The sequence below is a fragment of the Anser anser genome (assembly GCF_964211835.1).
Source record: "Anser anser genome assembly, chromosome: 1".
NCBI classification, from domain to species: domain Eukaryota; kingdom Metazoa; phylum Chordata; class Aves; order Anseriformes; family Anatidae; genus Anser; species Anser anser.
This window is the reverse complement of record NC_139720.1, coordinates 61719031-61746092: the sequence shown is the minus strand read 5'-3', so window position 1 is coordinate 61746092 and position 27062 is coordinate 61719031. Positions and strand designations below refer to the sequence as shown.

General features: G+C 40.0%; 1 protein-coding gene across 3 annotated transcripts in view; it reads left to right on the top strand.

Annotated features, from left to right (window-relative positions):
• The window catches only part of BRAF (B-Raf proto-oncogene, serine/threonine kinase), a 296643-nt gene that overhangs the window by 221798 nt on the left and 47783 nt on the right, over window positions 1-27062 (top strand). For all 3 annotated transcript variants that reach the window (XM_083832332.1, XM_083832333.1, XM_083832331.1), the window contains exons 2-3: window positions 5132-5233; window positions 14734-14997. In XM_083832332.1, the coding sequence (XP_083688458.1) occupies window positions 5150-5233; window positions 14734-14997 (348 nt within the window). In that variant the 5' untranslated portion in view covers window positions 5132-5149. The remainder of the gene's footprint in view (window positions 1-5131; window positions 5234-14733; window positions 14998-27062) is intronic.

Below are 27062 nucleotides of genomic sequence, written 5' to 3'. Positions count from 1 at the left end.
ATGTCTGTGGATAGTAATGTCTGTAACTTGTTTACTGTCCTATGAGGGTAAATTTTAACAGACTTGTTCTGAACCGTCTAGCTAGCCAACAATGAAAATACAGTGTCAACGTTGGTATCTCAGACAGGAGCTGCAATAAAATGATCTGCCAACACGAATAAAAAGTTGGGGAAGATCAAGTAGCAAGGGCAGTCTCAATGTTGGCATTTATGTCACTTCTCTAAACCCTTATGTGAAACTCATTGCAAGCTGGTTTTCAATTCAGTAAAGTTTTTCAGCTCTTAGTATTTTTCAGGATACTTATTTAAAAAATCCTACACTGCTGAAAATATAATAAGCTTAAAGAGCTAGGAGAGTAGGAAAAATGCAAAAAATGAGCACAGGGGATGTGCAAATGGAGAGAAGCTTCCATTGAGAGACAGAGCAAAGCTGGAGCCTGAAGTAAAGGAAGAAGGAAAGGACCGTCCTTCCCACTCTAGGTACCTGTCATGTTCCAGTGTATGACACCATTAAATGGGGAGGAAGCTTTGTTAGAGGCAGGAAGAGTGCTAGCACCACTCCAGGTTGATGAGGGGAGGAAAATATCTCAGGGAAGATACCAAAATGTGAGAAAGCTGTAACGGTGATTTTTGGCAAAGACACGGGGAAAATGCAAGCTTTGCATCTTGATGTACAAGCCCTGAGGTGGGGTGCTGAGTTATTAACCCCAGTCATGTGTCCTCTCACCTCTTACACTCTGACACTTCACTTTCAAGTTCGTGAAGGCATTTGTTCAGCTAAGAATGAGCTTATACATGACGGCTTTCTAAAGCATTTTCTGACGACGTGGATACTCGTTCAGTGGGCCAAACCATCAAATTCATTCTCTAAGAAACAAGCCTGAAGGGGCTGATGAGAGTAGTATTGGATAGGTATCAATGATTCTGTCCTGCTTGTAGAACAGTTTTCAAATCAATTCTTAAATGACTTCACCTCGTTTGTTCAATTAAAGTATTCTCCGTCATCACTAAGTGTGATAATCCAAATGCAGGATACACCATGTCTGTGCAAAGAATGACTTACTTTTCTTTACGGAACAGATTCAAACATTCAGGTGTCTTCTACAAAGTGTGAATCATGGAGCTTAGAGCTGGGATGTGCTGCAAGGCTTGGGTACTGGTGCCAGGTGCAAGAAGTATAAAAGACAGTGTGCTTTGTGCTGTCTCAGGCAGTGCATTTCTTGACGAGCAGCATGGGAGGCAAAAATAACTTCATGGCTTATAGCCTCACATGTTGCAGAGCCGGTCTTCGCTGAATACAGTGGATTTGGCCTCCTCTATCTGACTTGCCTCTGGCTTGAAATAGGTTATCATCTTTTCATTACGTTGCAAGGGAGTGCTTATTTGCAAAATTAATGCATGGTTATCCACAACGGGCAGATATGAGCTGATATATTCCAGAATATCTGGAATATCTCCAGTCTTCTGTCTGTCTGTATCCATTTTAGCCTGTGTCAGCTTCTTTCTGTCAGCAGCACTAAAAGGAGAATCAAATCTAATCTCTTGTGATAAAGAATAACCTTAACCTAATGCTACCAGATAAGGCGGAAAAACTTATTTGAGGCTTTTTAGGAAAAAATAAGGTTATCCCAGATATAAACGATTCATTACTTTTTTTTTTTTGTGGAACTACAGTGAAGCACTGTCTCAAATAACCATGCTGCTTCCCGTGGAAAGTGGCTGGACTTGCCTGTGGACAATGCTGCAATCGTTGCAGATGTACTTGAGAATGCATCAATGTTTCTAGCAACCGTCTCTTAGGCTGGCATCGGTTTTTGCAGTTCTGTGAGATATTTGGCAGTAATTTTCTCGCAGAAATCCTTTTATCCACATTTTATTCGTGGTTTCACTAGAACTAAAAGAAAACTGGAGAAGCCTGCTGGTCACTAGGAAAGAACAGCCCCATTTTTTTTTTATGAGCATGTTTATGAGCACTCCATTACTCCAATGAAATTCCACACCTGTGTGATAGGGATATGGTGTTGAGAGACTCTCCTGGCCTGAGGTCTTTAAAGCTGGGCTGGTGCACAGGATGCAAACGTGGGTGAGGTGAGTTATCAGAATATGCAGGTTTGAGAGGAAAAAAGGCAGGCTGGGACTGCTGGCTGTGCAAGTGCAGCCCATACAGCACAGTTCTTGTGAGGAGGAAGCTATGGGCGCTGTGGTGTGCAGAAGCAGGCGTTTTCAGGTCACACGAGGTAACTTGCACAGAGCACCGCTTCTGAACTCCAATTAGGAAAAGGCTTAAGTCCCTTCAATTAAATTGCAGTAGTCATAGATCCTGCATAATAGGATGCTATATACTCTCATGGGGGTTGCGTATCAAGGGGCACCAGCTACCTAGATAAGAGATGCTCAGGACCACAAGTGACCCTGTTTAACTATTTTCACTGATAGGGAACAGCAGAAGGTAGCTTCATGGAAGTAGTAAGAGTTGCTACTTAAAGAGAAATTGTGAAGCTTGGAAACGTGCCATGTCGTGTTCTGGTGCATACTTGATTACGGAGAGAGTATGCTAGTCAATACTGGATTTGTGAGAGTTTTTTTCAGCTTGTCAGAAGACTTTTGATGAATATGGCACATGAAATAGGTTTTCCATTTCTGTGAGCAACAAGTAATGACTCAGTGCTGTGGCTGACGTTGATAAATTTCCTTCTGCCTTCAGTGTACTTTTAACTGTGTGAGTAGCCTTTCTAAGGTAATAGAAATCCGTGCGAAGTTTCCCTGCAAGATTCTCTTACAGAGAGGTTCTTACTTTAGTGCTCAGGTATACGGAAAGTAATTCAGGGCATCATTTCCATCCACTCTGAGCAATGTTGTCTTCTACTAGATTTAACTTCAGCTTCTTCAGGTAGAGAAAATTTTGCCATAATCCAGCAACTGGCAGTAAGTCTCAAATTTCTGTATTTTTTTCATTAGTCATTGAGGTTTTTGCTCTTGTCATGATATTAACATAACCAGAAGATTTCTGTCCTCTGAACTGTTCAAGGCTGTCATTAGATTTTGTTGTCGCCATCTTCTAAATTACATGCTTCCTATGCGCGTGTTGTTGCTTTGTTACTTTTTTTTAATTCTGTAGCTTCTCTGAAAGAAAGCAAGGTTGCTGTCATGGACACAAAATAGAAAACAATCTATGAGCAATGAAGTTGCTTATTATCAATCTTCAAAAAAGTATTTGAAAAACCTCATCCAACAGGTTACTTTGTTGGCAAAGCACCTTCCCTCCCCACTGTTGGCAGGCATTCAAGTGTAGTAAGCTGTTGATGCTGGTTAAGGTATAGTAAATGCTGAGGACGACTTCTGTAGGTAGAACTGCCAGAATGAATAATAAAAGTTGCATTAAATAGTAATGAAACTTGTTTTCTGAAAGCAATCATGAGGCGTGCTTCCTTAGTTTGTCATGAATTTTCTGTGTACGCAGCCAGGTTAATAGCACGTTACTATTTGTATAGCAACTAAACATCTAAAACTCTTATATTGAACAGGTTAATTGACGTAGGGTGTTGATTCAAGCTTGTTCCCTTCACCAAGGATGTGGCTACCTCTTGCCAACTTTGGAAAAACGTTAGCGAAATGCAGAAATCTTCCTGGTTGCTGGTTAGCATTCCTAACTCAACATGATAAAGTGGTTGTAAGTTGAGAAGCAAGTTGACTTCCCCAATTGCCTTAAGTGAGTTTGCATACAGAATATTTGAATATTGCACTCTTTATTTGGTGTCCCCCCACCCTTGGTAGTTCAGGTTACTTGTTCCTCAGCAAACTGTTTTTGCTTGAATGTAGCTTCGTGACGAAATCTTCGTTCTCCTATTTGTTCTGAAACTGTAACTAGATAGAAATCAATTATTAGTTTTTTTAGGGAATGGCTTTTAATCTTTAATCTTAATGTTTACTGGCGGATAACCAGTGTCTTAAGTGAGTGGGCTAATTAAGGTGATGCACAAAATGTGAACTATATTTTAGAGTTTCTTTGTGAGTATCTCAAGACTGGTAAGACTTGTTTTGATCCAGCTTGGGTTGGATCCTGTTCTTGGTATATGCTATAGAATACTATGTTAGTTGCATCTTCTTTTTAAAGAGAGAAGTTGTGATAACTTATAGGTCCAGACCCAGTCTTGAGGTTGTGTATGTTATAATAATCCATGAAATAGATAAGAGTTAAACTGAAAAATGTAACAGAAGTCCTTATAATCCCTTTGGAAGAAGCAATGTGTGGTTTTTTTTCCCCATTCTGGGTCTAATAACTCTGACTTTTTTTTTTTCTGGTAAATTGTCTGAGCAGCAGTACCTGTGAAGAAGAGATTCTCCTCTTTCTTCCCTCTCCGCTCTATAAATTTCTGATTTTTGTTGGGTTTAAGTAGGTTCTTAAATCAGTGTAGCATTATTGTTTGAAATGACTCGGGTTAGTGGTTTGGTGCCGCCTTAGGTGTTAGCATTAGGATTCGTAATACCATTTCCCTACAGTAATCTCAAAGTCGTGAAATTGGCTCTTTCAGGATGTTGTGACGAATAACTAACAACCTGAGTTGTTTCACAGTACAGTGCCGTAAGTCTTCTCTGTGCACTAAAGGTAAAGGTTTCTTTCAGATCACATCCAAGGCCTGTAATAAAACTTGTAAGGCACGGGAATGTAGAATTCACAGTTTAGAAAGTACTTAAGATCGAGACATTGTATTACCATGCAAATAGAACTAAGTCTGGATTATGTGAATGTGTTGACACAGGTTACTTATGGCTTGATAGAACTCCACTAAACTTGGTAGTGCTGTAGAAACTGGGTTACAGAGACTTGCAGGAAAAATACTAAATACGGTTTTGATAAACATAAAAACCAAAATATTCTAAAAAGTTGGTTATACCGTTGTTCCTGAATTTTGAAACCAAATTTACTCTTTCTCTGCTTATCTGGGAAGTAAGATGTGTCTTACTGACCATGAATGAGCAGGATAGCTTTGTGCACTTACTGATATTAAAATATTTTTATTATGGACTTCTGTTATTAAATATCTATAAAATGTAATTTGTTATGGTTTAGGGCTGATTCTATAGGCTCTCAAGGATTTAATTAAGTTAAAATATTTCATTTTCTATTTTAGGTGTGGAATATCAAACAGATGATTAAATTAACACAAGAACATATAGAAGCATTGCTAGACAAGTTTGGAGGAGAGCATAACCCACCATCAATATATTTAGAGGTAAGTTTGTGGACAAATGTGGTTAGGTCACTAGTACGTTATCTGTCTTATGAAGTATCTCGTGTTAAAAGTAAGAATACCTGTAGTAAGAGTGTATCTCCCTTGTGGACTAGAAACCTAACTTTTTTTCTTTGGAGATGGAAGGGAGCTGTGTGGAATTCCTCATACACATCAGTAAGGGAGGATCAGTGGCGTTTTTTAACAGTTAATGCTGGTGCAATTGAAATGTAAGGCATCCTTTTTGATGCAGGGGGAAAAATTGTGTACGTAGTTTTAAAAGAATAATAGTAATAATAATAATGAAAATAAAAAATATAACAAAGAATGCATTTTTAAGTGGATATATGCACATGGACACATAAGACTAGCTTTGCCTTTAAAGCAGTTGAATTCCACTTCTTTTCCCCTTTGAAATATAGTCATGTGGAATACAAAAACTGTTATTAGTCGAAGGGATCTTTCTTACAGAAATGCAAGGAATTGTAGGGTGGAGTAATATTTTGAAGCTGCGTTTAATTTGTAAGCTAATTAAAAATTAAATCTCTTTATTCTTTCATTACTCCTGATTCATGAAATTGCGTGGATGCAGGACCATTAAGAAACTATAAAAGGACCACGTGCATCAGTTGCATCTATTAGGAATTGAATAGGTATCATTTGCTCTAAACCCTGTCCTTTTCTTGGGTCTTTCAAGTATTGAAATAACTGGAGCTCAACCAGTTTTCTTTTGTAGTCTTTTTAATTGTGCTTGCTGCCTAATGGCACTGGGTAATTAAAAATAAAGATCTCATTATTTCAGGTATTTCTAGCTTTTATCTTACTATGTCAGAGCAGGGCGGTAGCCTGATTGTACAAGTGTTGACATAATGTCCTTAACTGTTAAGGTCAAATGAGGCCCTCTGTAGTTCCTTTATTGTTAATATGAAATGTAAGGATTGAATGAGTGTTAATCACTATTTTAACCACTCAGTGGTATATAAACAGACCAGTGTTTATATAAACTTGAACCGGTTCATTCCAGATCTCAGTATTTAATATTGCTGAATGTATGTTGGTTTTATTAAATGATGAATCAGATTGCAATAATAATAAGCCTAATGTCTACTAAGTCTGGATTTCAGGTCGTGAACTGTTTAGTTTGGTACAGCCATTTGTCACTTGCTTTTATGTAAATTAAAAGTGAGATCCTTACACTGGAAGCTTTTAAATTATTCTATAGTTCATTGATAGGGAAGAGGCCATACACAGGAGTAAATGTTTACCCAAAAATATTGCAGTAGTGTAAAAACTATGGTAAGTCTGGGATGCTTGGTGACTACGAAACAACAACCTTAAAGTAGGTTTTTGAATTTGATGGTTCCATGTGCAGCTGAGACGAAACAGTAACTCAGACTTATCTGTGTGCTATGCAAGCCCTGCTGGACAGGGCAGGGTATTCTTTTGCCACACCGAGTTGTACTGGGTCATGAAGAGATTCTCATGACAAGTAATGCTGGTACCCTTTCAGATAAATTATCCCATAAAGGAGCAAGTCCTGTGGGAAAAAAGCCCACCTGCATTGAAATGAAGAGCCTTGTTTTTTTTTCGCCAACTCTTTTCTAAGAGTTTCCTCTCCTTCCTTGGTTCAGGTATTCGCAGTACCAGTAGTGGCTAAGCCACTTGGAGTCGTTAACCCAAGAGGATAATATTCTGGTTTTGCTGGATTAGTTTGCCATCCAGCTAGTAGACTGAATGTGGTTATGATGGAGTCCCATGAGTCCCAGAGCTGTGGTTAGTGTTAGGGAAGGGGAAGAGGTTGCAGCTGCGAGTCAAGAACCTAGAAAATGGGGTGAGAGAGAGGTGAGAGAGAGGGAAACCTCCTCTTTGCATGGTCATCAACTTGGATTAGATCACACTTGGATGGATTAATGGAAGTGAATAGGATTATATGCTGCAAGCCAGTCACTTGTTTAGTGTGTAGATTTCCTGCAGTAGAACTGAAGCGTGAGGGAAAGAAAAGAAGGAAATATATTACGACGTACCTGATACAGTGAGAAGCAAGGTTACTGTCTTCCCTTGATGATTCATTTCAATGCAGCAACAGTTATCTGGTGCGAACTTTCTGCGCCTTTCCAATCTTTTTGGCTGTTTTTGGCTTGGTCAATAACAAGGGCTGCTTTCCATTGTCAGAATTTACTTTGCAGACATTTATCTGGATGTAGTTTGTCACTGCTGGAGCTGATGTTTTAACTTTCTGTATTCCTCCGTTTATCAGAAGAAGCGCTAGGACAGCCCTGCCCTCAGCATGAAAGGACAAAGCTATATGCAACAAGCTGTGAATGTAGCGTGATAAAGTGGGGAAGAACATGTTTGCTTCTAGAAAATGCAGAACTAAGAAAATGCAGTAGTTTTGATACGCATAAAAAGAACAGGAAATTATGCAGAGTACGTGTGGGTAGCTTAAGCAGTTCAGTAGATAACTCATCCTTCTGACATCCGTTAGAAATAGCAAGCTACCTGTGTTCGGAGCCACTGTATGCTGTTGGGCTTCTTGCTCACTTTCCATGCCTGGGCATCTTCATGTCTTCTGTGTGTGACTTCTGCCTTTTCCCAGGGTTTCAACCAAGGCCTTGCTGCTATGGTCTGTGTGGTATCTCCAGTATATGCTTGAAGAGGAAGGCTGTGTAACTTCAAACTCTGCCCAGCCTCCTCTGACTTCTTGTATTTTAATTGTTTTGCTGAAGTCTCATTTCTAGATGTAAATTATCACCCTGTTTTTGCCAGAGTCTTTGCAGGTAAATTTGTTAGCCTGTTACGGTGATGGTGTCAGCCTTCGCTTTCCTTCTTTCCACTGCTCTGATATCTCTTGCATCTTCCATAAAAACTGAGCAACACTGAAGGACTTCTGTGGACTCTGCCTGTTGATCATCTCTTGAGGGCTATCAGCAAGCATGTTGTCTGCTTCTCTTGGCAAAAGATGGAATTATCCAAGGCTAATTGCTAGATAAGTACCTGCAGATGAACACTTCTGCTTTCACTGCTATTGCCTTTCACTGTTGCAAACATCTAGTTTGTTGCTGTATTGCTTTCTGCAAAACCGTGGCTTTTTGATATCTGCTGAAAGCTTGACAGCTATCCATCTTCTGGTGTGAAGAGTTCCAGTACCATAGGATTTGTTCAGTTCTTTTGTACTCTCTTACGGCTTTATACCTTGCTTCTTACGCCTCTTACTAACTGCTGAAGTTCACAGGAAGGACTCGGAACACCTGGTATACTGGCTGGTATTCTGTGTTACAACTGCATCTGGATTTGTCAAGTAAAGTTGTGGTTGAACCTGGCAACAAAATAGCATTTCAATTAAAAGGAATAAAAGAGATGGAAGCCTCCATATGAAAGCTGAAGAACTGGACAAAAAAAAAATAAACCCGAAAATTGAGCATTCAGAAGATTAGGAGACTTATTTTTGCATTGAATATAAAACCTACACCTCATTTAAAAATAAAAATGAATTTATGCCTTAGTTACAGTTGCTTAAGAAAATATGAGCTAACAAGCTTTTGCTTCTGTGCTCATCTCAAAGAGCGAAGACAAAATTGTGTGGCAGTTTTTAATTCTGAGGGTGGGGTTCAACATGTCTTACATGAGAAGAATTTTAAAACTGACAGCTATTGTTGCAACCATCGCTTCAGGATTCATCAATTTACTGTGAAAGAAGAGCAGATGACTTGAAATATTGCAGGTAATTGACATGTGCTACATTGAGTTCAGCGTATGTTTAATTATTCTTGCAAGAGAAGTTACTCAGATTCAGGGACATCTCCCTGCCTTGATCTGTCACTCCTCAGCAATGGCCTTAAAAAGGTGACGCTTAGGCAGGTGGTGTAGGGCCTTCAAGCCTGTATGTGTTACCATTTCCAGCTGCCTCGAAGTGGAAGAAGTAATGTGAAGCTCTAGGATAGCATCTCACCTGTCTCCCTCCTGTCGGGACAGGAAAGGAGGGGCTGAGGAAGGAGAATGAAACTGCTGAGATGCTCCTGAGCATGCGTGAAAGATGCAGGGGTAGGAAACTAAGTGAACAGAAGAAAGAAAAGAACACTCATCATTAACCATACAATTTTCTTCTAATTGCTGTAATTAGTAATAGCTTTGGGACTCTTATCAAGGCTCTCTAAAATGATTACAAGAAAAACCTCTCTGTTTGTTCTGGATGGAAGAAATAATTAATGTAGTAAGCATTGGCTGTGTTCAAATCTAAGCATGGCTTCTGTATTGTAGCTAAAATCCTTTCTTAGGTAATCCTGGCTCTTAACTTCTACCTACATCTGTGTATGAGCATGCATCTCGGTTCTAACAGACCCCTGGAAATCACTGTTAAATATTTGAAATAACTGTTTGACTCAGATGTAGAAATAGTATTAATAGCACTTCTCTTTTATTCTGGAGAAGAGGCTGTAGGGGCTCCTTGGTAGGTTTTACTACATTTTTGGAAGCACTCTGTATCACAGCAGCTGAAAACATCAATGATTTTTGTCTTCCCACATAATTTCTCGCTGTGTTATATCTGTACTTGAAGTGCTGTTTCCCAAAATACACAGTTTGTGATTCACTGTGGAAAAACCCTTTTTCTAAAGATTTGTTAGAGCATTGTAAATAGTGGAAAACTTTACTGCAAAAAAAGTCAAGTACTATGATACTGGGAAATCCTGGGATTCAGTTAACAAAAACTGTTAAAATAAAAACTGTTAAAATAAGTCCTTGCATATTGTTCTATAATGGCCATGAAAATTAAACCTTCTTGTCTCTACCAACAAAGTACTGATGACAAGGATAACACAAGTTAGGGAAAGAAGGATAAAGGTCTGTGTATTTCAGTGCAATGCTGGCAATAAATGCTGTTTGCGAACTCGACTGGGTTGTACAGATCAAAACTGGCCAAAAGCGGTCAGCTTAAATTTATAAAGGAGAGATCATACTTAAATAACTTAATCAGATTTGTTAGCCATTATAGACTCTTAATGACTGTTCAAGAGGCCTTATTTAAAATTCCAGAACGTGTTGTGTCCTTCTTGCCTAGCAGTCGCGTGTACAGTGTAATCTGACGGATTTAGCTGAGAATTTCATTTAGCACTATTAGCCCCTTAGTTCTGTTGCGTAGCCCAGAGTTCTTCACGTAGGGTGAGGCTGCATCTTGCACCTGCACTTTCCTTCAGTTAACAGTACAAGAGCAAGCTGCCTGCTTTTTTTAATTCAGACTCCATGCAAAATAAAACAGTGTACAAGTGCATGGCTGGAATGATAAATCAAATTTCAAAACTCAGTCAGCTTTTTGGTATTGCAGGAATCCTCCTCTTTCATAGTCTCACTGTTGGATGCTAATTAAAATGAGAATGATGTGGGTAGAGATATGTTTGTCCCTAACTGCTGTGATTTTTCTACTTTACACCTAATAGTCCAGGAAAACAGAATTTTATTCAGAGGTCTTGCTGTTGCCATTTTTGAGAGTTCAGCTATTGAGTTTCTGGAGAGTATTTCATTCCTTATTCCTGTATAACTGGAGAATCCATGCAGGAAGTCTAATTAATTAAAGAAGATTACCTCTTTGCTGACCTAAAGCATGTTTTGCAACAGCAGGCGCATACGGTCTGAAATGGATCAGAATGATGAATCTCAGCTTGGTTCAGACTGTGGTATTTCAAGAAAACACTGATGCTGGGTACAGTCACTGGGAAACTTGGCGGTCCCTGGAGAGATTCAGGTTAACTTTCACCAGGCTCCTAACTGATGTGGATCAAACGTGGTGGACCAAAACTGGGGTGTCTAAAGTTAGACTGAGTACAGATTTAGGAGTCTTACTAAATGAAGAAATCCTGATTTACATTACTGTCTATCTTCAGCTCCCATTTAACTTAGTGGGATTTGCATTTGATCAACAGTCTAAAAGGTCAGACATCTTTTAAATAGCAACACAATCTGGGTTTCAGAGACATGGAAGCTGTAATTTGGGCTTTTAAGAGCCTTGCAAAATAGGGGTGGTACCTAAAATTTGAATGAGGAAGGGAGAGAGAATGATAAAAAACACTTGGTCCACTTGAGTTTAGGCTGGGTTTCTAGCCAGATGCAGTGGGGGACAGGGAGAAGGAGAAACCATAATTTGGTTTTGTCCCAGGTTAATTCTGAAAAACAAAAAAAAATCCACTTATTATTTCTATTTTATTTAGATGTTTTTAATGGAATGTATAGTCAGGTTATGGCCCAAGAAAAAAAATTTCAAATATAATATGAGTAATATGTAATAGAAAAACATGCATGCCTTTGGGGAAATCCCTTGCTGGCAAGATGATGATGACAGGACTGTGGTGGGACAGCTGTGTACCTAATGCGATTCTGTTCATTTCTGAGGTCACCGCTAATTTTGTCAATAGGTTGCAACACTTAAGGAGTAACTTTTTTACTCTGCTGCCTGTGAGTGAGCAGCGACGTAGTATAGCATGTCTGTACGTTGTATATAAGCACGCCAACTTGTAATGCTTTAAATGGACTTGGCAGCTTACCAGGCCTTTGTATGTTTTACTCACAGTTAAAGCTTCAGGAGTATTCTCATATGTATGAGAGTGCACGATATGCATATGTACTGATATGCAATATAGTTACAATTAACTTTTCCTTCTAGTTTAGATAGCCATAGAGTTATTTGCAGATTGAAAAGATGTGCCAGTTTGAACCTAGCATTCAGCTTTTTGAATAAATTTTTCCTTAACTTTGGGGAATGCTGCAAATTGACCCAAAATTGGCAGCCTTCTAGTGACAGAGCGGACAAACAAAGTTGTTGTGGATAATATACGTTATTAAAGACACTTTGGTTTCGGCAATTGATAAACCCACTGGAGGAGTGGACCACGGAAGCCCAATGGTAGCAACAAGCACAGCAGCAAAGATAAATGCAGAGTTTTGTGCCTGGGACAGGATGGCTGGATAGCAACTTCACTTCTGAAAGGCCTTTAAAATCCTTCGTTTCATAAATTACTACAATGTTCAGCATCATCTTTTTTTTCTCGGGTAGATACGATATGCTTTTTTTTGTAAGTTTATATTTCAAACACTAATGATGTTAGAAATCAGCCTTACGGTTGACCGATAGGTCCTTGTCTGATTTGAAGGTTTTTGTAGCTGTTGATGTCTGTCAGCTAATGTGGCCATGCTCTATGGCATAATCTTCTCCTAGATAGAAATACCTTACGAAGTCCACTTCTGCTGTCATAACACTCCTTAAATTTAACTCTGTGAGATAATTCTAGGCTTTGACTTGGTGCTGTTGTCTGTGTAAGGTGTGTGGGTGTTAGTCATCAGCTGAGACTGATGGACTTAATCTTTGTGAAAATGAGATTTCACTGGAGCTGTTCTGTTTCTGCTGCATATGCTATTGCAGCTTCTATATAAAAATATTTCTTTAAGAGGAAAAACATATATAAAGTCTAATGGTAAATTTTTGCTTCCATAGTGTTCTATAATGGGATGTTCTGCTCTGACACTGAATAACAGTATAATATTTGAGAGCTTTTGCGTCCATAAAAAAAATAGATCTTTTCATGCAGAGTTTAATAGTATAGAATCTGAAGCCTGCAAGAGTTCCCAGTTTTTCATGCTCAGTGTTTATGCTTGTAAGATAAATCATTTGACTTCTGAGTTTGCATTAGTGACAGATTAAGCTGCCAGTGTAAACACTGTAGGATTGAGTATTTTGAAAGATGTGTAGTTTTGTGAAGGAACTAAGCCCACAAGTATCCGGAAGCAATGTAACGTTGCATATGTTAGTGCAAATAATATTTTGCAATGTTCATGAGAAAAGGAAGTAAGTATTTAGAAAAGTATTGGTGAAATGGTAACAGTTTATGATTCTTAATTTTTGTTTACTGAAAATAATTCTTGACACATGGAACTTTTACTGGAATTTACATGAAAAGTTGTTCCTGGAAGTAAGAGTGAGATGCTTATGGTACTATACAGCCAAAAATGCCATTATTTATAATTGTGTAACTTTCAATTTACTTTTGACAGTAGAGTGAAAATGTTCTGGCCTAAAGTCATCAAGTTTGTGGTCTAATCGTGAAACACTAGATACTTTCAGTTCTTAAAAGAAATAGCAAGCAGTTGTCAGTTTCCTGCAGCTTATGTCCATTTATTAAAAGATGGAACCTGTATGATTTAAATGGAATTGTGAAATGTAGGGTGTGTTTGCATCACTGAATCTATGAGCATGGTTATTTTTCTCTTAAAATCAATGTTTTTTCCAAATATGCACCCTGCAGGTTTTTGGTCAGTCCAGTTCTCCTATAAATCTAAAAAGAAGCAAGTTATGCACAGAGAACTAGAGAAAAGCAAATACAGATGTATCTTTCCCTAAAGTAAATATCTTTTTTCATGTTGAAAATATACACAGCCTGACACGGTTATCAATCTCGCTGGAGAGATAAAATTTCTCTTCATTACTGTTTAGATGTTTAATTTGTAAGATCTTTGTTTCTTATTCTCTGCAAAGGTCTAACACATCTTTGTTTAACACCAATTGTTTATATAGCATGAAACACAAGTTCCTTAACTGGTTAAAATTGTTTGATTCAGAATTTAGAAGATATCTACTACCCTGTGTACTGAAGAAATAACACTGATAATGGGATGTAGATTGTGATTTTCTTTTTACAAATAAACTTGATGGAAACCAATTTTAAATCACAATATATACAGTTGCATATTTGTATTCTAAAACTTATCAGTAATGTTTGGCTATATTTATTTTAAAAACTTTATGGACAAATTTAATGCTGCAGACTTCTTTTTAAAGGAATTTGGCCAGTGTGGAATCAGGATTTGCATGACCTTCACTTGGTGGAAAATCAAATTAATCTCATACGGTTTAATTAAAAATATATATATTTCAAACGATTGCTTTTATGTGGTTTTTGGGTGACTTTGTAACAGGACAAAGTTGGTTGTGTTCTAAAAGAAACAAATGTTTTTACCATCTGGAATGAAAGGATAGTACCAGAGGTGAAGAATGGTGAACAGTGAGCTGAGTGGTCAGATTCAGGTAGTAAAAAGCAGGTTTCTGCTTTCTCTTAATTATTGCATGAGATGTATTTTTCTGTCATTCCAAGAGAATGATGCATTTAGCTGTAGCGCAATAATTTGAAAATGTACCTGACAACACTTGTTAAAGATTGCTGTCCTTTAAAGGAGTTCTGAATTGTACCACATAGTAGAGGTGCTTTGAAACTATGAGCTATGATTTCTTTTATCCACTTATCCATTTTATCGATTTAAAAATTAGTTGTTTCAGAAAGTGTAATGTGAGTTTAAAGCCACTGCTTCGTTTCCTATTAAAAACTTTGACCAGACCATTTTGTGTTTTCCTGGGGAACTTGAACTAGTTTAGAATGCTCTTTGTTTCACATTCATTCTGAATTTAGACTTTTCTTTTTGTCTGAGGCTACTACATCATTAAAATAGCTGTTTTTCCTTCACAGGCCTATGAAGAGTACACCAGCAAACTAGATGCTCTACAGCAGAGAGAACAGCAGTTACTGGAATCCATGGGGAATGGAACTGATTTCTCTGTCTCCAGTTCAGCTTCAACAGACACAGTTGCATCATCTTCCTCCTCTAGCCTCTCAGTAGCAACTTCATCCCTTTCAGTTTATCAAAACCCTACTGATATGTCACGGAATAACCCTAAGTCTCCACAGAAGCCTATTGTTAGAGTCTTCCTGCCCAACAAGCAAAGGACTGTGGTAAGTCAATTTCTTTGTACATACTTAGAACCTCAGTATTTCCTGTATTTCTGTTTGCTTTCATCCAAAAGTTAATTTAGGACCTGAAAAAATAACCCATGTGGAAGTCAAAGAGGTGGCAAATCTGTTTGCGCTCTGCAAAACTCCGTCCTTTTGATGTGTTGGATATTTTCTACAGCATTAACACCAATATGTGTTCTATATTACTGCTATAGCAGACAACACTTCCAGGAGTTCTCTAAGAATAGAAATAACTCAAATATTTTCCTAAAACCAGCTTTTTTAGATACACAGCATACTCTACTGTTTTACGATGGTTAAGATGGGGCAGAAAGCTCTATTTCCTGTACTGTGTAAAATTATTGATTAATTTAACAGGGCAAGATTGGGGAAAATAAATATTTTCCATCTTGTTGAAGTTACTAACAGCAGTGAATGCTATACAGCAAGCACCAAGCTCCTGCAGCTAAGGAGGGCTGTGTAGAATCACTTGGTTTTTTGTTGTTTACGTCCCCACTCGCTGTGGTGAGTGCTTCGTGTTGGGACCCTGATGCTATCGGGTGCCGTGTATAGAACTGAACACGGGAGGGACGTTGCTGCTATTAGCAGGAGCCTGCAAGTATTGCTGTGGTAGCATTGCCTGCATACTGCTCAAAACCTGGTGTTTATCAATTTTGGCGATGTTATTGTGATTCCTGGGATCATGGAAGAAGAGGTTACCTTTTTGCAGACTATCTAGCTGTCCTTTAGAGGCATGTTTGTTTCTTTTTGTTGTTGTTATTTTTTTTTGCTATAAGCTGTCTACTGAAGAGCCTCAATATGTGCTTTTGAATAATACACTGACCAGTGAACTGTGATATATGACTGTGGCTTGTCGGCAATTGCTAGGCTTTTTTTGTTGTTTTTTTTTTTTGGAAGTCTTCTCACTTAAAAGAGGATCTGTGTTCTCAGTGGAAGTGGGAATTGAATGGATAGCACAGCCAATGTCTGTGTGAAACCAGTGCTTTTCGTAGCAGTCAGTCAGGTATTGGCCATCACTGAAGTGTGACAACCTGGGGAATTTGTGTTACTAGCAAAGAGGAGAAGGCACAAACTGAGTAGTACTGGACATGGGAAGCATGTCCTCTCCCTTCTCCTGCCACTTTACTTCCCTCCATCCCGTGAAATAAGAGATCATAAAACTTATAGTGGGAACAACAGGTTAAAGGGCAGTTGTTTTCATCTGATTTTTTTTAATCATAGCTTAATAGTTCAGAATGTTGCTGAAGAGTGAAAGTAGGCTTTGATTTTCAACCTGGAGAGTGATGTTTTAATGTAAATTACAACCTCTTTGTAGCACTGTGCAGATGCACAGTGTTAAGCAAGGTGATTTTGTTGCCTGCTTGTGAGATATGGCTTGGCACCTAGTGCAGCCTACGTTTGAAATTTGGAGAGAAGAGTACTGGATTTCAGAGAGGCACCCTGCTTTCTTCTTCATGTGTTCTGTCCCAGTCAGTCTAGCTATTGTAGCCTCAGCTCCTGTGATCAAGCTGTCCACAAGTTCTTTCTCTTTCCTGCAGTAGGTCACAGTATATCACTTCCTGCATTGTTCCGTGCGTTTCTTGTTGCTCCATGTTATCTCTTCCTCTTCTCTAAGCCATATAGTATGTGTTTCCACTCTTACTTTTCCTCCTCACTGCAATATGCTTCTGCTGCTCCTTCCCCCCCCCCCCCTTAACTTCCTCTTCAATCCTTTTATTAGAGGTGTTTTTAAGGCTTTTAGCAAGCCTGACCTCTGTTTTGCATTTAAAAGAATCATTTTGTATAAAGAAGAGCTTATGATTATGCAGTACACTACAACAAACTTGAAGGCAAGCATGATTGTTTTGATGTTTATAAATGTGTGCTTCACCAGGTTTAAGTTAGGCTACAAGTAGGATCACCAGAGAAAATAGGTTTGACTTTACTTGGCTGCGCAACCAGGGCACCTAAAAGAAAAGTTATTTCTGCATATGTAAATCTGATTACAGTTTAGGAAGAAGATGTAACTGAATTTCAGTGTGAACCGTGTGATACAAGAGGTAATTTGGGGCCAGTACAGAACTGTCTTGCCTCATCTGAGATAAGGTTTTGTGTGTGTTGCTACCCCAGTCTCATTGAAGTAAAAAGGGCTGCCTAAAGAACTTGAAGATGCATTGGTTTAAGTAACAGTAATGGATTAGCTTGGTATGCTCTAAAACATGTGTGAGACTCTGCTTCCCCAGACCATTATTTCTTCTCATTTTTATCTTTAAGCTTTGAGATTTTGGTGGATGTTGTGATTCTGCAGTATTAGTCATGCTCATTAGGAGCTTGCAGACTTAATCACTCCGTCACAGACAAGCTGGTGTCCAGTGTCTTGACTAAGAGGTAACTTCCTAGCTTGAGGATGTGCTGTCGTTTGAAGGAGTTCTGACCAGAACTTGGTAGTGAAGGTCAGTGCTTGACAGCAGGGGAAAAGGAGTTCTTCCGACACTGAATGTAGGTGCTTTTCCTGGTTATGGGAGGCAAATGAGGTTTAAGTTGGGTGTATTCTCAGGGAGAGGCTCTTGCTCTTATCTCCTGTGCTCTACTGGAGTCTAATCACCATTTGCTGTCCCAGGGTAGGCCTGCAGCTTGGTTTCAGCTTGCTAAATGTGAGACACTAAGCGCAGAACTTCAGGAAAATCTGTGGTCTTGTGCTGTGGTAGGATTTAAAAAAAAAAAAAAAGCTGTACCGACTAAAGAAGAGGAGGCAGGTAAGTGGTAGGGAAAAGTGCAAGTCTCCTTAGGCTCAAATCTGATGTGTGTCTGCAGGTGTGCATGCACAAACAGATGTGTGCAGAAGCAGATAGGGATGAGCAGACAATTCTGCAGATACTTGTAGGACACTATTAGCAAAAGGCGGCTAGACCTGAGACACGTAACCAGGCTTTGTGTGCTCGGAGCAGCTTCAGTAAGTCCTCCTTGGGTGGTGGAACAGATTTTGGGCTGTGTTGTTTCCTACCAGGTGTTTGCAGTGGAGAGGCTTAATCCTGCTTTATATGCTGTATAGCAAGGGTGAGGACAGCTCCCATTCTGCTCGGAGCAACCCATTTTTGCTTGAAATTGTTATTCTAAATAAGCAATTGGAAATGTATGCTCAGGTCTGATCAGCAAATACTGCAAATTAATGATTCAGCTTTGTTTCAGATAGAGAAATGACTATAATTCAGTTTTACACACTGCTTGGATCTAGTTACATTACTAAGTTGAGCTTTTATTTAATAGACATAGTAAATTCTCTCTGTGTAAGAGCTGGGAATTGGTGCTTATAGGAACTGAGTGTTGGGGGTTATTGGCCTTGGAGTTGAAGTTCATGTATCTGAAACTTGAAACAATGCTTACGTTACTGAGAAAGTTAGGAATATCTTGTGCGACAACTCTTAGTAAATATTGAAAACGGAGCAACTACAATGATCCTACCCTTAGTCTGCTGGAAACTCAGGAAATTCCCTAAGCAAACCCAGTTCAGAAGTAATTGCGGTTTGCAGTGCAGTTGGAACTGCAGGTAGCTGGATGATAGACTACTGGCCTAAAAACCATCCGGCCATTTTCTGTGAACACTGGGATGACTTGCTGTAGTACTTCCTTCTTTCTCTGAATGGCTAAAGAAGCAGCGCACACATCTTGATCTTCCTTCCTAACACACAACCTTAATTAGGACCTCTGGCTTTAAAAACAGACCTCTCTTGTCTTCCTTGTGCCTATTAACTGAGCCATTTGCTTATGTAACTGTGATGTTTGGGGTTTTCAGATGTACAGAACAGCTTCAGGTGTGCTGGATTGAAGTAGGAAGGTGATTCCTTGGGAAAACATACGGTACCTACTGTTAGTGTGCCCCCACCCCAATCCCAATTCCATATGGCTAGCAAAGTATGAAATGTCCTACAACCAAGTGGGCGTAGGGGGGAGAGGAGAGGTGCAGTGTTGCCATGGGCTCCCCCCCACATGAATTACTTTCAGCCAATATCCACTTCAGAAGGAAATCTTCTTTTAACATCACAATAGTATTTTCAGACTCTGCCACCAGTCACATACCTAATTGTAGGGTTGGGGACCCACTTCAGGAGTTGAGAGATTTTGTCAGATACAAGAGAGGCTTGTTTTCTTTTACCGGGGCATACAATGATGCTGCTTAAACTGACTTTATAAAACCTGACTGGTTGGTAATGGAGAGCCAACTTTGTTATTCATCTTTGATCATGTTCTGAAACAGTCCCAACTACTGCAGCAGCCTTCTGCTGTTCGTTTGGAGCTGCTAGAAGTGCAGGAAATAGTGGGGCAAGCTGCTTACATTTCTGACCAGCGAATGCCTCGATACTTAAAATGTTTGTGTTTTTTGTTTATTAGTAGTACTGTTTATGTGGAGGATCAAGTAAATATATCTGTTTCACTTGGCTCCAGCTAGAAGTATAATGAGAGGTGTTGTGGTTTAACCCCGGCAGGCAGCTGAGCACCACACAGCTGCTCGCTCTCCCCAGGTGGGATGGGGGAGAGAACTGGAAAGGTAAAAGTGCAAGAACTCATGGGCTGAGATAAGGACAGTTTACTAGGTAAAGCAAAAGCCGCGTGCACAAGCAAAGCAAACCAAGGAGTTCAGTCGCTGCTTCCCATCCACAGGCAGGAGTTGAGTCACTGCCAGGAAAGCAGGGCTCAGCACATGGGATGGTTTCTTGGGAAGACAAACGCCGTCACCCCAAATGTCCCCCCTTCCCCCTTCTTTACCCCAGCTTTTGTTGCTGAGCATGACGCCACATGGCGTGGGACATCCCTCTGGCCAGTCTGGGCCAGCTGTCCTGGCTGTGTCCCCTCCCAGCTCCTGGTGCACCCCCAGCCCCCTAGCTGGTTGGTGGGGCAGCACGAGGAGCTGACGAGTCCTTGGCTGTGGGTGAGCACTGCCCTGCAACTGCTGAAATGTCGGTGTTATCACCACTATCTCCATCAAAATCCAAAATGTAGCATCTTATGAGCCTCTGTGAAGAAAATTAACTCTATTCCAGCCAAAACCATAACAAGAGAAAAATGATGGTGTACAGAGAAACAAGACCATGTTGACCAGTGTAAGTAGGCTGTGCATCTGACGTAAAGTTTCTTTGTGTCATGATAAATCAGGGTGTTTGACAGAAAGGTTTTTGTAATGTAGGAACCTTGAAGGTGCTTCATTGAAAGCCTAGCCAGTAAGTGGTGGAGCCTACTGCCGCTGATTAACTAACAGATCAAGTTAGCATCTTGATTCAGCTGGAAACACAGCAGAATTAGAACTTCTTTGAAAGTAAAAACAAGTCGCTGGGTTGGTTAGTTGGAGGGGAATCAATGCATACGCGAGTGTCAGAAGTAAGATTGTTTTCCTGTGTAGTCATCTTGGGAGGAGATGAAGTTTTCTTCTCTGAACAACCTCCCAGAAAAGTCAACAGATTGCTGTTCTCGGGGGAAAAGAAATGTCCATCCCCTATAATGTAGAGAGATAAATGTCTGAATTCAAGTCCCTCAAAGAAATATGCATACTTCTCTGTTCTTAGTGGCGTGGTTCAACTTGGCATGTTAAATGTTTTCTGGAGAGAGAAGTGTTCTGCAGGGGTGTGACCACGATAGGTCTCTGGGTTTCTTGTTTGTTTTCTAGGCCAGAGAGAAGGATTTTGAAATGATACAAGTGCAAGATGGTATGAGTATTACCTGCAATAATCAGTTATTTTGTAGAACAAATTTCAGGCTTACCCAGACTATGGATGGGAGAATTTAGGGAAAATGAGTTTATTTGGGTCAGGAATCTAAATGGGTATTAGGTGCGTAGTAACAAAGCTGCCAGTTAGGGGAGAGCTGTTGTGGGGGAGAAGGAGGTAAGAATGCTGACCTTGACCTCAGGGGCTTTTGTTTTGTTTGGTGTTTTTTGAGCACCTGGGTAATGTATCTTTTGCATGTCTTTGGGACTGCCGATTTTAAGCAGATAAGCCTGGGATAAGGACGAAATCCCAGTTCCCGGTTGCTAGGGCTGTTGCGTGTTTTGCCGCCTTCTGTAAAAGCTGACAATGTAAAGCTAAAATTACTTAGGAATTTCACTCTGTGGATTGCTTGGTTACCGTAGACTTTTAAGGTATTAGTGAGACTCTAGATAGGTTTTCTGTGACCCGTCAGTTCTGCCTTGCAGGAACGTGTTCTGAGACTTTGGACTGAACACTTTCTGGATGTATCTGGAGTGCTTGGCAGCCCTGAAGGGATGGCCAAAGCGTGTTTCTGTGAAGGGCCGTAGAGGAGCTACTGCAGTATTCAGGGCAGTATTAAATCTGGAAGAAGGATCTGTGGTTCTCAAGTTTGGCTTAGCTTGTGTCAGGCTTATGGCATGTGGTCAGTATTACGGCTGTGCAGACGTGAGCTTGGCAAGTATGTCGTATCGCTGGCTGGGGCAGGAAGCATGCTGTAAAGGGCTCTAGAGGAAGAAAATCCAGGTTGGGCTAGGACGTAGCTGTGTGCTTAGTTTTGCATTGTTCTGCAAGGAAGAATGGACACGTAGACAATTCTTGTTTTCTCTGGCCTACACACTGCTTTTTGTTACTTCCTTGTGGCTCCTTCAGTCTAACAGAATATGTCATTACAGAGTCTTTTGGAATATGTAGGAACCATGGGGCAGACCTGAGGTCTGTCCAGCACAGTTTCCTCTTTCCATGGTCACAGGTAGATGCCGATAGAAGAATACAAGAACAGAACAGGCGCATTTAATCTTCCAGTGTCCTTCTGAATTTGAACTATTTGTCACTCAGGAATTTTGAGTTTTTCTACTTTCTAACCTTCAGTCCAGTCTCCATTAAACCCTTGCTGTGGATACTAGAAGTTTGTCTTATGGTAAGGAATTCTGTGGGCACGATTGTACATTGTGTGAACAACCATATTTAGTCTTGGTCTTTGAACATGCTGAACGCTAGCTCTCTAGCTTTTGTAATTCATACTGGAGGAGATAGAAGCTTCTGAGAAGAGCTGGTTAATACAAGGCCTTGGTACAACAACAAAGGGCTAAAACTAGTCATAACTGCAGTTAGGAACAATATTAGGGGGTATCTGGCAATGTAGTGAAGTCCAATAGGGAAGAAGGGAACACCATTGGAGGGACTTCAAATGCAAGTACTTTATGAAAAAGTTTGTATGTTGAATTAAACACTTGTGCTTGGTTGTATGTTCAGTCAAAAGATTGAACTTGCTTGTATCTTAGCACTCCTGACAGATCCTGATTACCCAAGAGATCTTTTCCAGCTAAGTACTTCTGGTGTGTGAAGGCACTGTCTGAAAGTAAAAGAGAAGTCCTGAACACCGGAATGCTGGACTACAGAAAGTCAGAAAAATTGGTATTTAGGTGTGAGAAATGATGGGCAGTTGAAAGACATCAGGTGATGATGGTTCTTGCTCTTAACCTGTATGTGGCCTGTTGCTGCCTGCTGCACCCTACTAGCTCCCAGAGGAGACGCCTACTTTGTGTCCTCCGACCTTCTTGGTGGAGTTGTCCTTAGTGTGGTGAGGAAGCTCTGCTGCTTGGCTCCGAGTTTAGAGCTGGCCTTTTCTCCAGTGCCTGCCCTTTTTCTGTGAGTATGAGCAAGGAGTGGGTTTGGTTGTTCTGAATTTCGTTTCTGCCTGGAGTGGTCTGAGTAGTGACAGTGAAACTATGGAAAGAGAGTAGCAGACACTGCTGCTGCTTCCAGAAAGAAGCCTCCCTCAGCTGTCTGCCCATTCTGGATAGAATCAAGTCAGTGTCTAGTGGTTTGTTTATTATTATTTTATTTATTATTATTATTATTTTTATTTATTTGTTTGTTTTTAAACTGTGAGGTCTAAAAACATGCCATGGCAGTTTCTAAGCATTATTACTTCAGTCCAAAGAAATTTCCTTTTCTGCTATGTTCAACTATAGAAGAATGTTTTTTGTTGTTGTTAACAGTAATTAGAGACAGTGTAAAAACTCAGCATAAATCTGGGCCATTACAGTTGATTCCACTTTATCATGCGTTGGCATGCTTTATATAAGGCTCACAGGTATATATGTATTTGGAAGTTGATGAAAGTTCTTAAAATGTAAATGTGTATTGTTAAAAGTATTTTTAAGAGTATTTTTAAAAGGGGAAATCTGTATTTTTAAGACTTTCACAACCCTGTTTAGCTTCTGTATGCTGTACATGGGGACAATTCAGGTTTCTTACTCCTGTCACGCCTTTGTTAATTAGTACATCTTCCTTTTAATTAGAAAAGCAATCATGTGGTCTTCTCTGCAGTCATGAAGACTGGAAGAATCAGATATTTTTACCCTACCTAAATTCTTAGCATAAATTAATTCATCATGCATGCACAACTGGATTCCTTCAAATGTTATGTTTGTAAATCTGCTATTCAGTATGCTTCTTTTGACTTAAGATTTTCATCTTACTTTCTGCAGTTCATACCATGAGTTTGTGCCTCAAGCTTACAGAGTTGTAAGCACTGGGTTTCTAGAGGCATTCAAGCTGTCCTACCAGTTTCACCTGTCAAGTATAAGGAAAATTCAGAGGGGGGATGTTCAGGCAGCTGAATAACTAGTTTCTTCCTTTTAATTACACACCTGGTTTAATGTGATTAGGTTCTTCTAATCAAAAACAAATTCCCATGCCATATCAAATGCTCCAAAAATGGAGTTTATGTAGCCTGTGCCAGTGAGTGCTTTCTGAATGTATCTGAACACTTTGGCATTTTATACATTATATGAAGTAACTGGTAGAATGAATTACTGACTTTCCAGTAAACTTTACTGGTTTGGTTTTTTTCCTCTTTAATTGTTGTATCATCAGGGAGTACTACTGTCCTACCTATCCTATTGCTGAAAGGCAAAATCAAATGAGAGGCTAAGTAGGCAATTTTCATTGGGAAGAAATTTAACCATGGAAGATTTCTCCTTCAGAGTGTTAATAAGCAAACAAATTTTTTATTGCAAAAGAGAAGTTGTACAATGAAATGGACTTCACAGACAGCATGAGTAAGTCCTTCATATCTAAGAAAGCCTGAAGAATGCACCTTCAGGGTGTGCAAGGAAGCAAGGTACAATAGCAGGCTTCACTTGGTCTAGCTGGGATGGAGTTGATTTTCTTCACAGCAGCCTATACAGTGCTGTGCTTGATGCTGGTGGCCAAAACACCATTGGGAACACATGGATGCTTCAGCTACTGCTGAGTAGTGCTTGCACAGTGCTCAGGCCATCTTCCCTGTTTCCTGTTCTGCCCCCATGGCAAGTAGGCTGGGGGTCGGCAAGAGCCTGGAAGAGGACATGGCTGGGACAGCTGACGCAAATTGACGGAAGAGATGTTCCATGCCATATAATATGCTCTGCAATAGAACTGGGAGGAGTTTTTCCAAAGTGGCTGTTGCTCAGGGACTGACTAGGTATCGATCTGCTTATGGTGGGTGATTGCTTCTGTATCATTTGGGGGAAAAGTTGGTTGTTTTATTTCTTTCACTTCAGTTAAACTGTCTTTATCTTGACCCATGAGTTTTCTCGCTTTTACCCTTCCAGTTCTGTTCCCCCATCCCACCTGGGATCGGTGAGCAAGCAGCTGTGTTACTTGGCTGCCTGCTGGGCTTAACCCACCAAATAAAACAAACTGTTGGATAAATTCAAAGTAGTATGTGTTAGGAGGCGAATAATTTCAATTTTATTGACAAGCAGTCTTAGATTGCAAAGACAAACGATATGGAAAGTTTGCCATTATAAAATCGATGGCTTGTCATCTGAAGTGCCTTATGCAACATTGATCGTGGCTTTTTAAGGGTGTTCCTCAAGTACGGATCACTTAGCGAGTGCAGTGACTGTTGAATGAAAGGCCAGTTATGGAATTAAGATTTCATACTTTAAGAGATGGGAAGGCTGTCTGTACAAAGTAAGTCAGTGATACAGAAAATACTGTTTGGAATGTTTATCTCAGCTTATAATGTAGTAGGCAGGGACTTAGCGAAACGGAATGAAGATCACAAATCTGAAAATAATCACAAATATTTCAGTTCCATGTCTGGTAAATCATGCTTAGACACATGGCCTCTTGTGTCATCTAAGCAAACTAATCAACCAAAGCTTTAATATTTCTAGAGAAAGCGTATACTACTTGGATGTGAATATACTTGTTTTTAGGATCACTTACAATCCTTTTAGAAAAGGATGTGAATTCTAAGCCTTTCATGGTACAATTTCTTGCCGTTATCTTTAAAGTATTTAGTGTGTGATTGTCTGAGAAAGGGTATTATGCCAAGCAGACTCAGGGCCTGACCTGTCAGAAAGATTTAATTAAACTATTTTGTAACTTAAACAGAGATGCATTAGAAGTTTGGGGTTTGAGCTGATTTTTTTCATCACTTCATCAACAGAAACCTCAAATTCTATGAGTTTGATTCTCATACTGCAGCTATGGATATTTTCCTAGATGAGCATTTCTCTTGTCTGAAGTCTAACCCCCCCTATTTTCCAAACTTCTTTATTAGTGGGTCACTGTCAGCCTTCACAACGTCTGGCATTGGCATCCAGCCCTAGCTTTTAAGATGGTGATCTAGCTGTCTGCTATGAATCTGCTGTGATCTTATAGCAAGTGTTCCTCTGAACATGGTTTGGGATCTACCCTTGAAAAGCTTTAACAATTGATTGTTGAAGGCTGCTGTTGAGTAAACATACTAGGTTTGCTCCAGTGTGGTCCAGGGACGGTGTACTCCAGTTCAAATATTTCTGTGATATGTATCAGTCCACTGTGTTCTACAAATGAGTACTTTTTAATGGCATTAGCAATGCGGGTGCTGGTAACAGATGTCTCCAAGTTAAATGGGATGTTTGATGGAATGGTAACAGCTTTGTAAAACGGGTAAGTTCTGTTCAATTTGCCTTGGAAACAGCCTTCAGTGCAATGCAGTTGTCTCCCATTCGTCTTATCTACTTAATACATTTAAGAATAAAAACTGTTTTTTCTATAGAAGTTGGTCAGAGCATCATGCCCTGAAATCCAGGACAGCTGCCTGAAAGCCATATTTTTCATTTTATAGATGTTGTCATGTTCAGTATCATCGTATGTAAGATGAGAACATAAATGGGGATCTCAAGCTTGGATTTCTTATTTATTTGACAGAAAAACAGTTTGGTTTATTTCTCCCCCAGCACAGTTGAATTCCGTGAGCACATGGTTGGCATTTTTAGTCATATAGATGGGAACCAGGGAAAATAAAGCATGATCCTTTAAGGTGAAGTAAACAAGTACTTTGAGGTGATATTTCAAAACCATGCATGAAATATTCTAGCTATTGTGCCTGATTATTGAGAATTTTTCTGAAGCTCTAAGGTAAATTAATACATAACACTTGACAAGAGTGAACTGAACTACAGTGCTAGGCTGAGAGGAAAAAAAATTGAATTGGCTAACTGGTTATGAGAATTGTAATGCTAGATATTCAGAGCTGTCCGGCTTCCCCACTTTAGGAGAATACTTTTACATTGATTTTGAAGTGCTTGTCAGCCCCTTCGGTCTCTTTATTGCTGTAAAACATTGGAAACTGCACTAGTGTAAGGAAGCATTTTTAACTTACTGAGATTTTGCCATGAGTTTGCGCTCTGATGTTAGAAAAGTGATGTAAGAGTTATTTAAGGATGCAGGCCTGAATTTCTTACTGAATCGGGAATGACCCGATTTACAGAAATAAATTAGGCATTGCTTAAATGCTTGTGGCTGCAGTCTTAAACGTGTATCAGCTCTGGGACCCCCAGCACAAGAGGGACGTGGAAGAACAAGTCCGGGGGGGGCCACAAAGACAGACAGTCAAGGGGCTGGAGCACCTCTCCTACGAAGACAGGCTGAGGGAGTTAGGGTTGTTCAGCCTGGAGAAGAGAAGGCCCCGGGGAGACCTGACAGCGGCCTGCCAGTGCCTAAAGGGGGCTGCAGGAAAGCTGGGGAGGGACTCCTGGTCAGGGAGTGTAGCGGTGGGACAAGGGGGAAATGTTCTGAAGGTGTTCGAGGCCAGGCTGGATGGGGCTTTGGGCAACCTGGGCT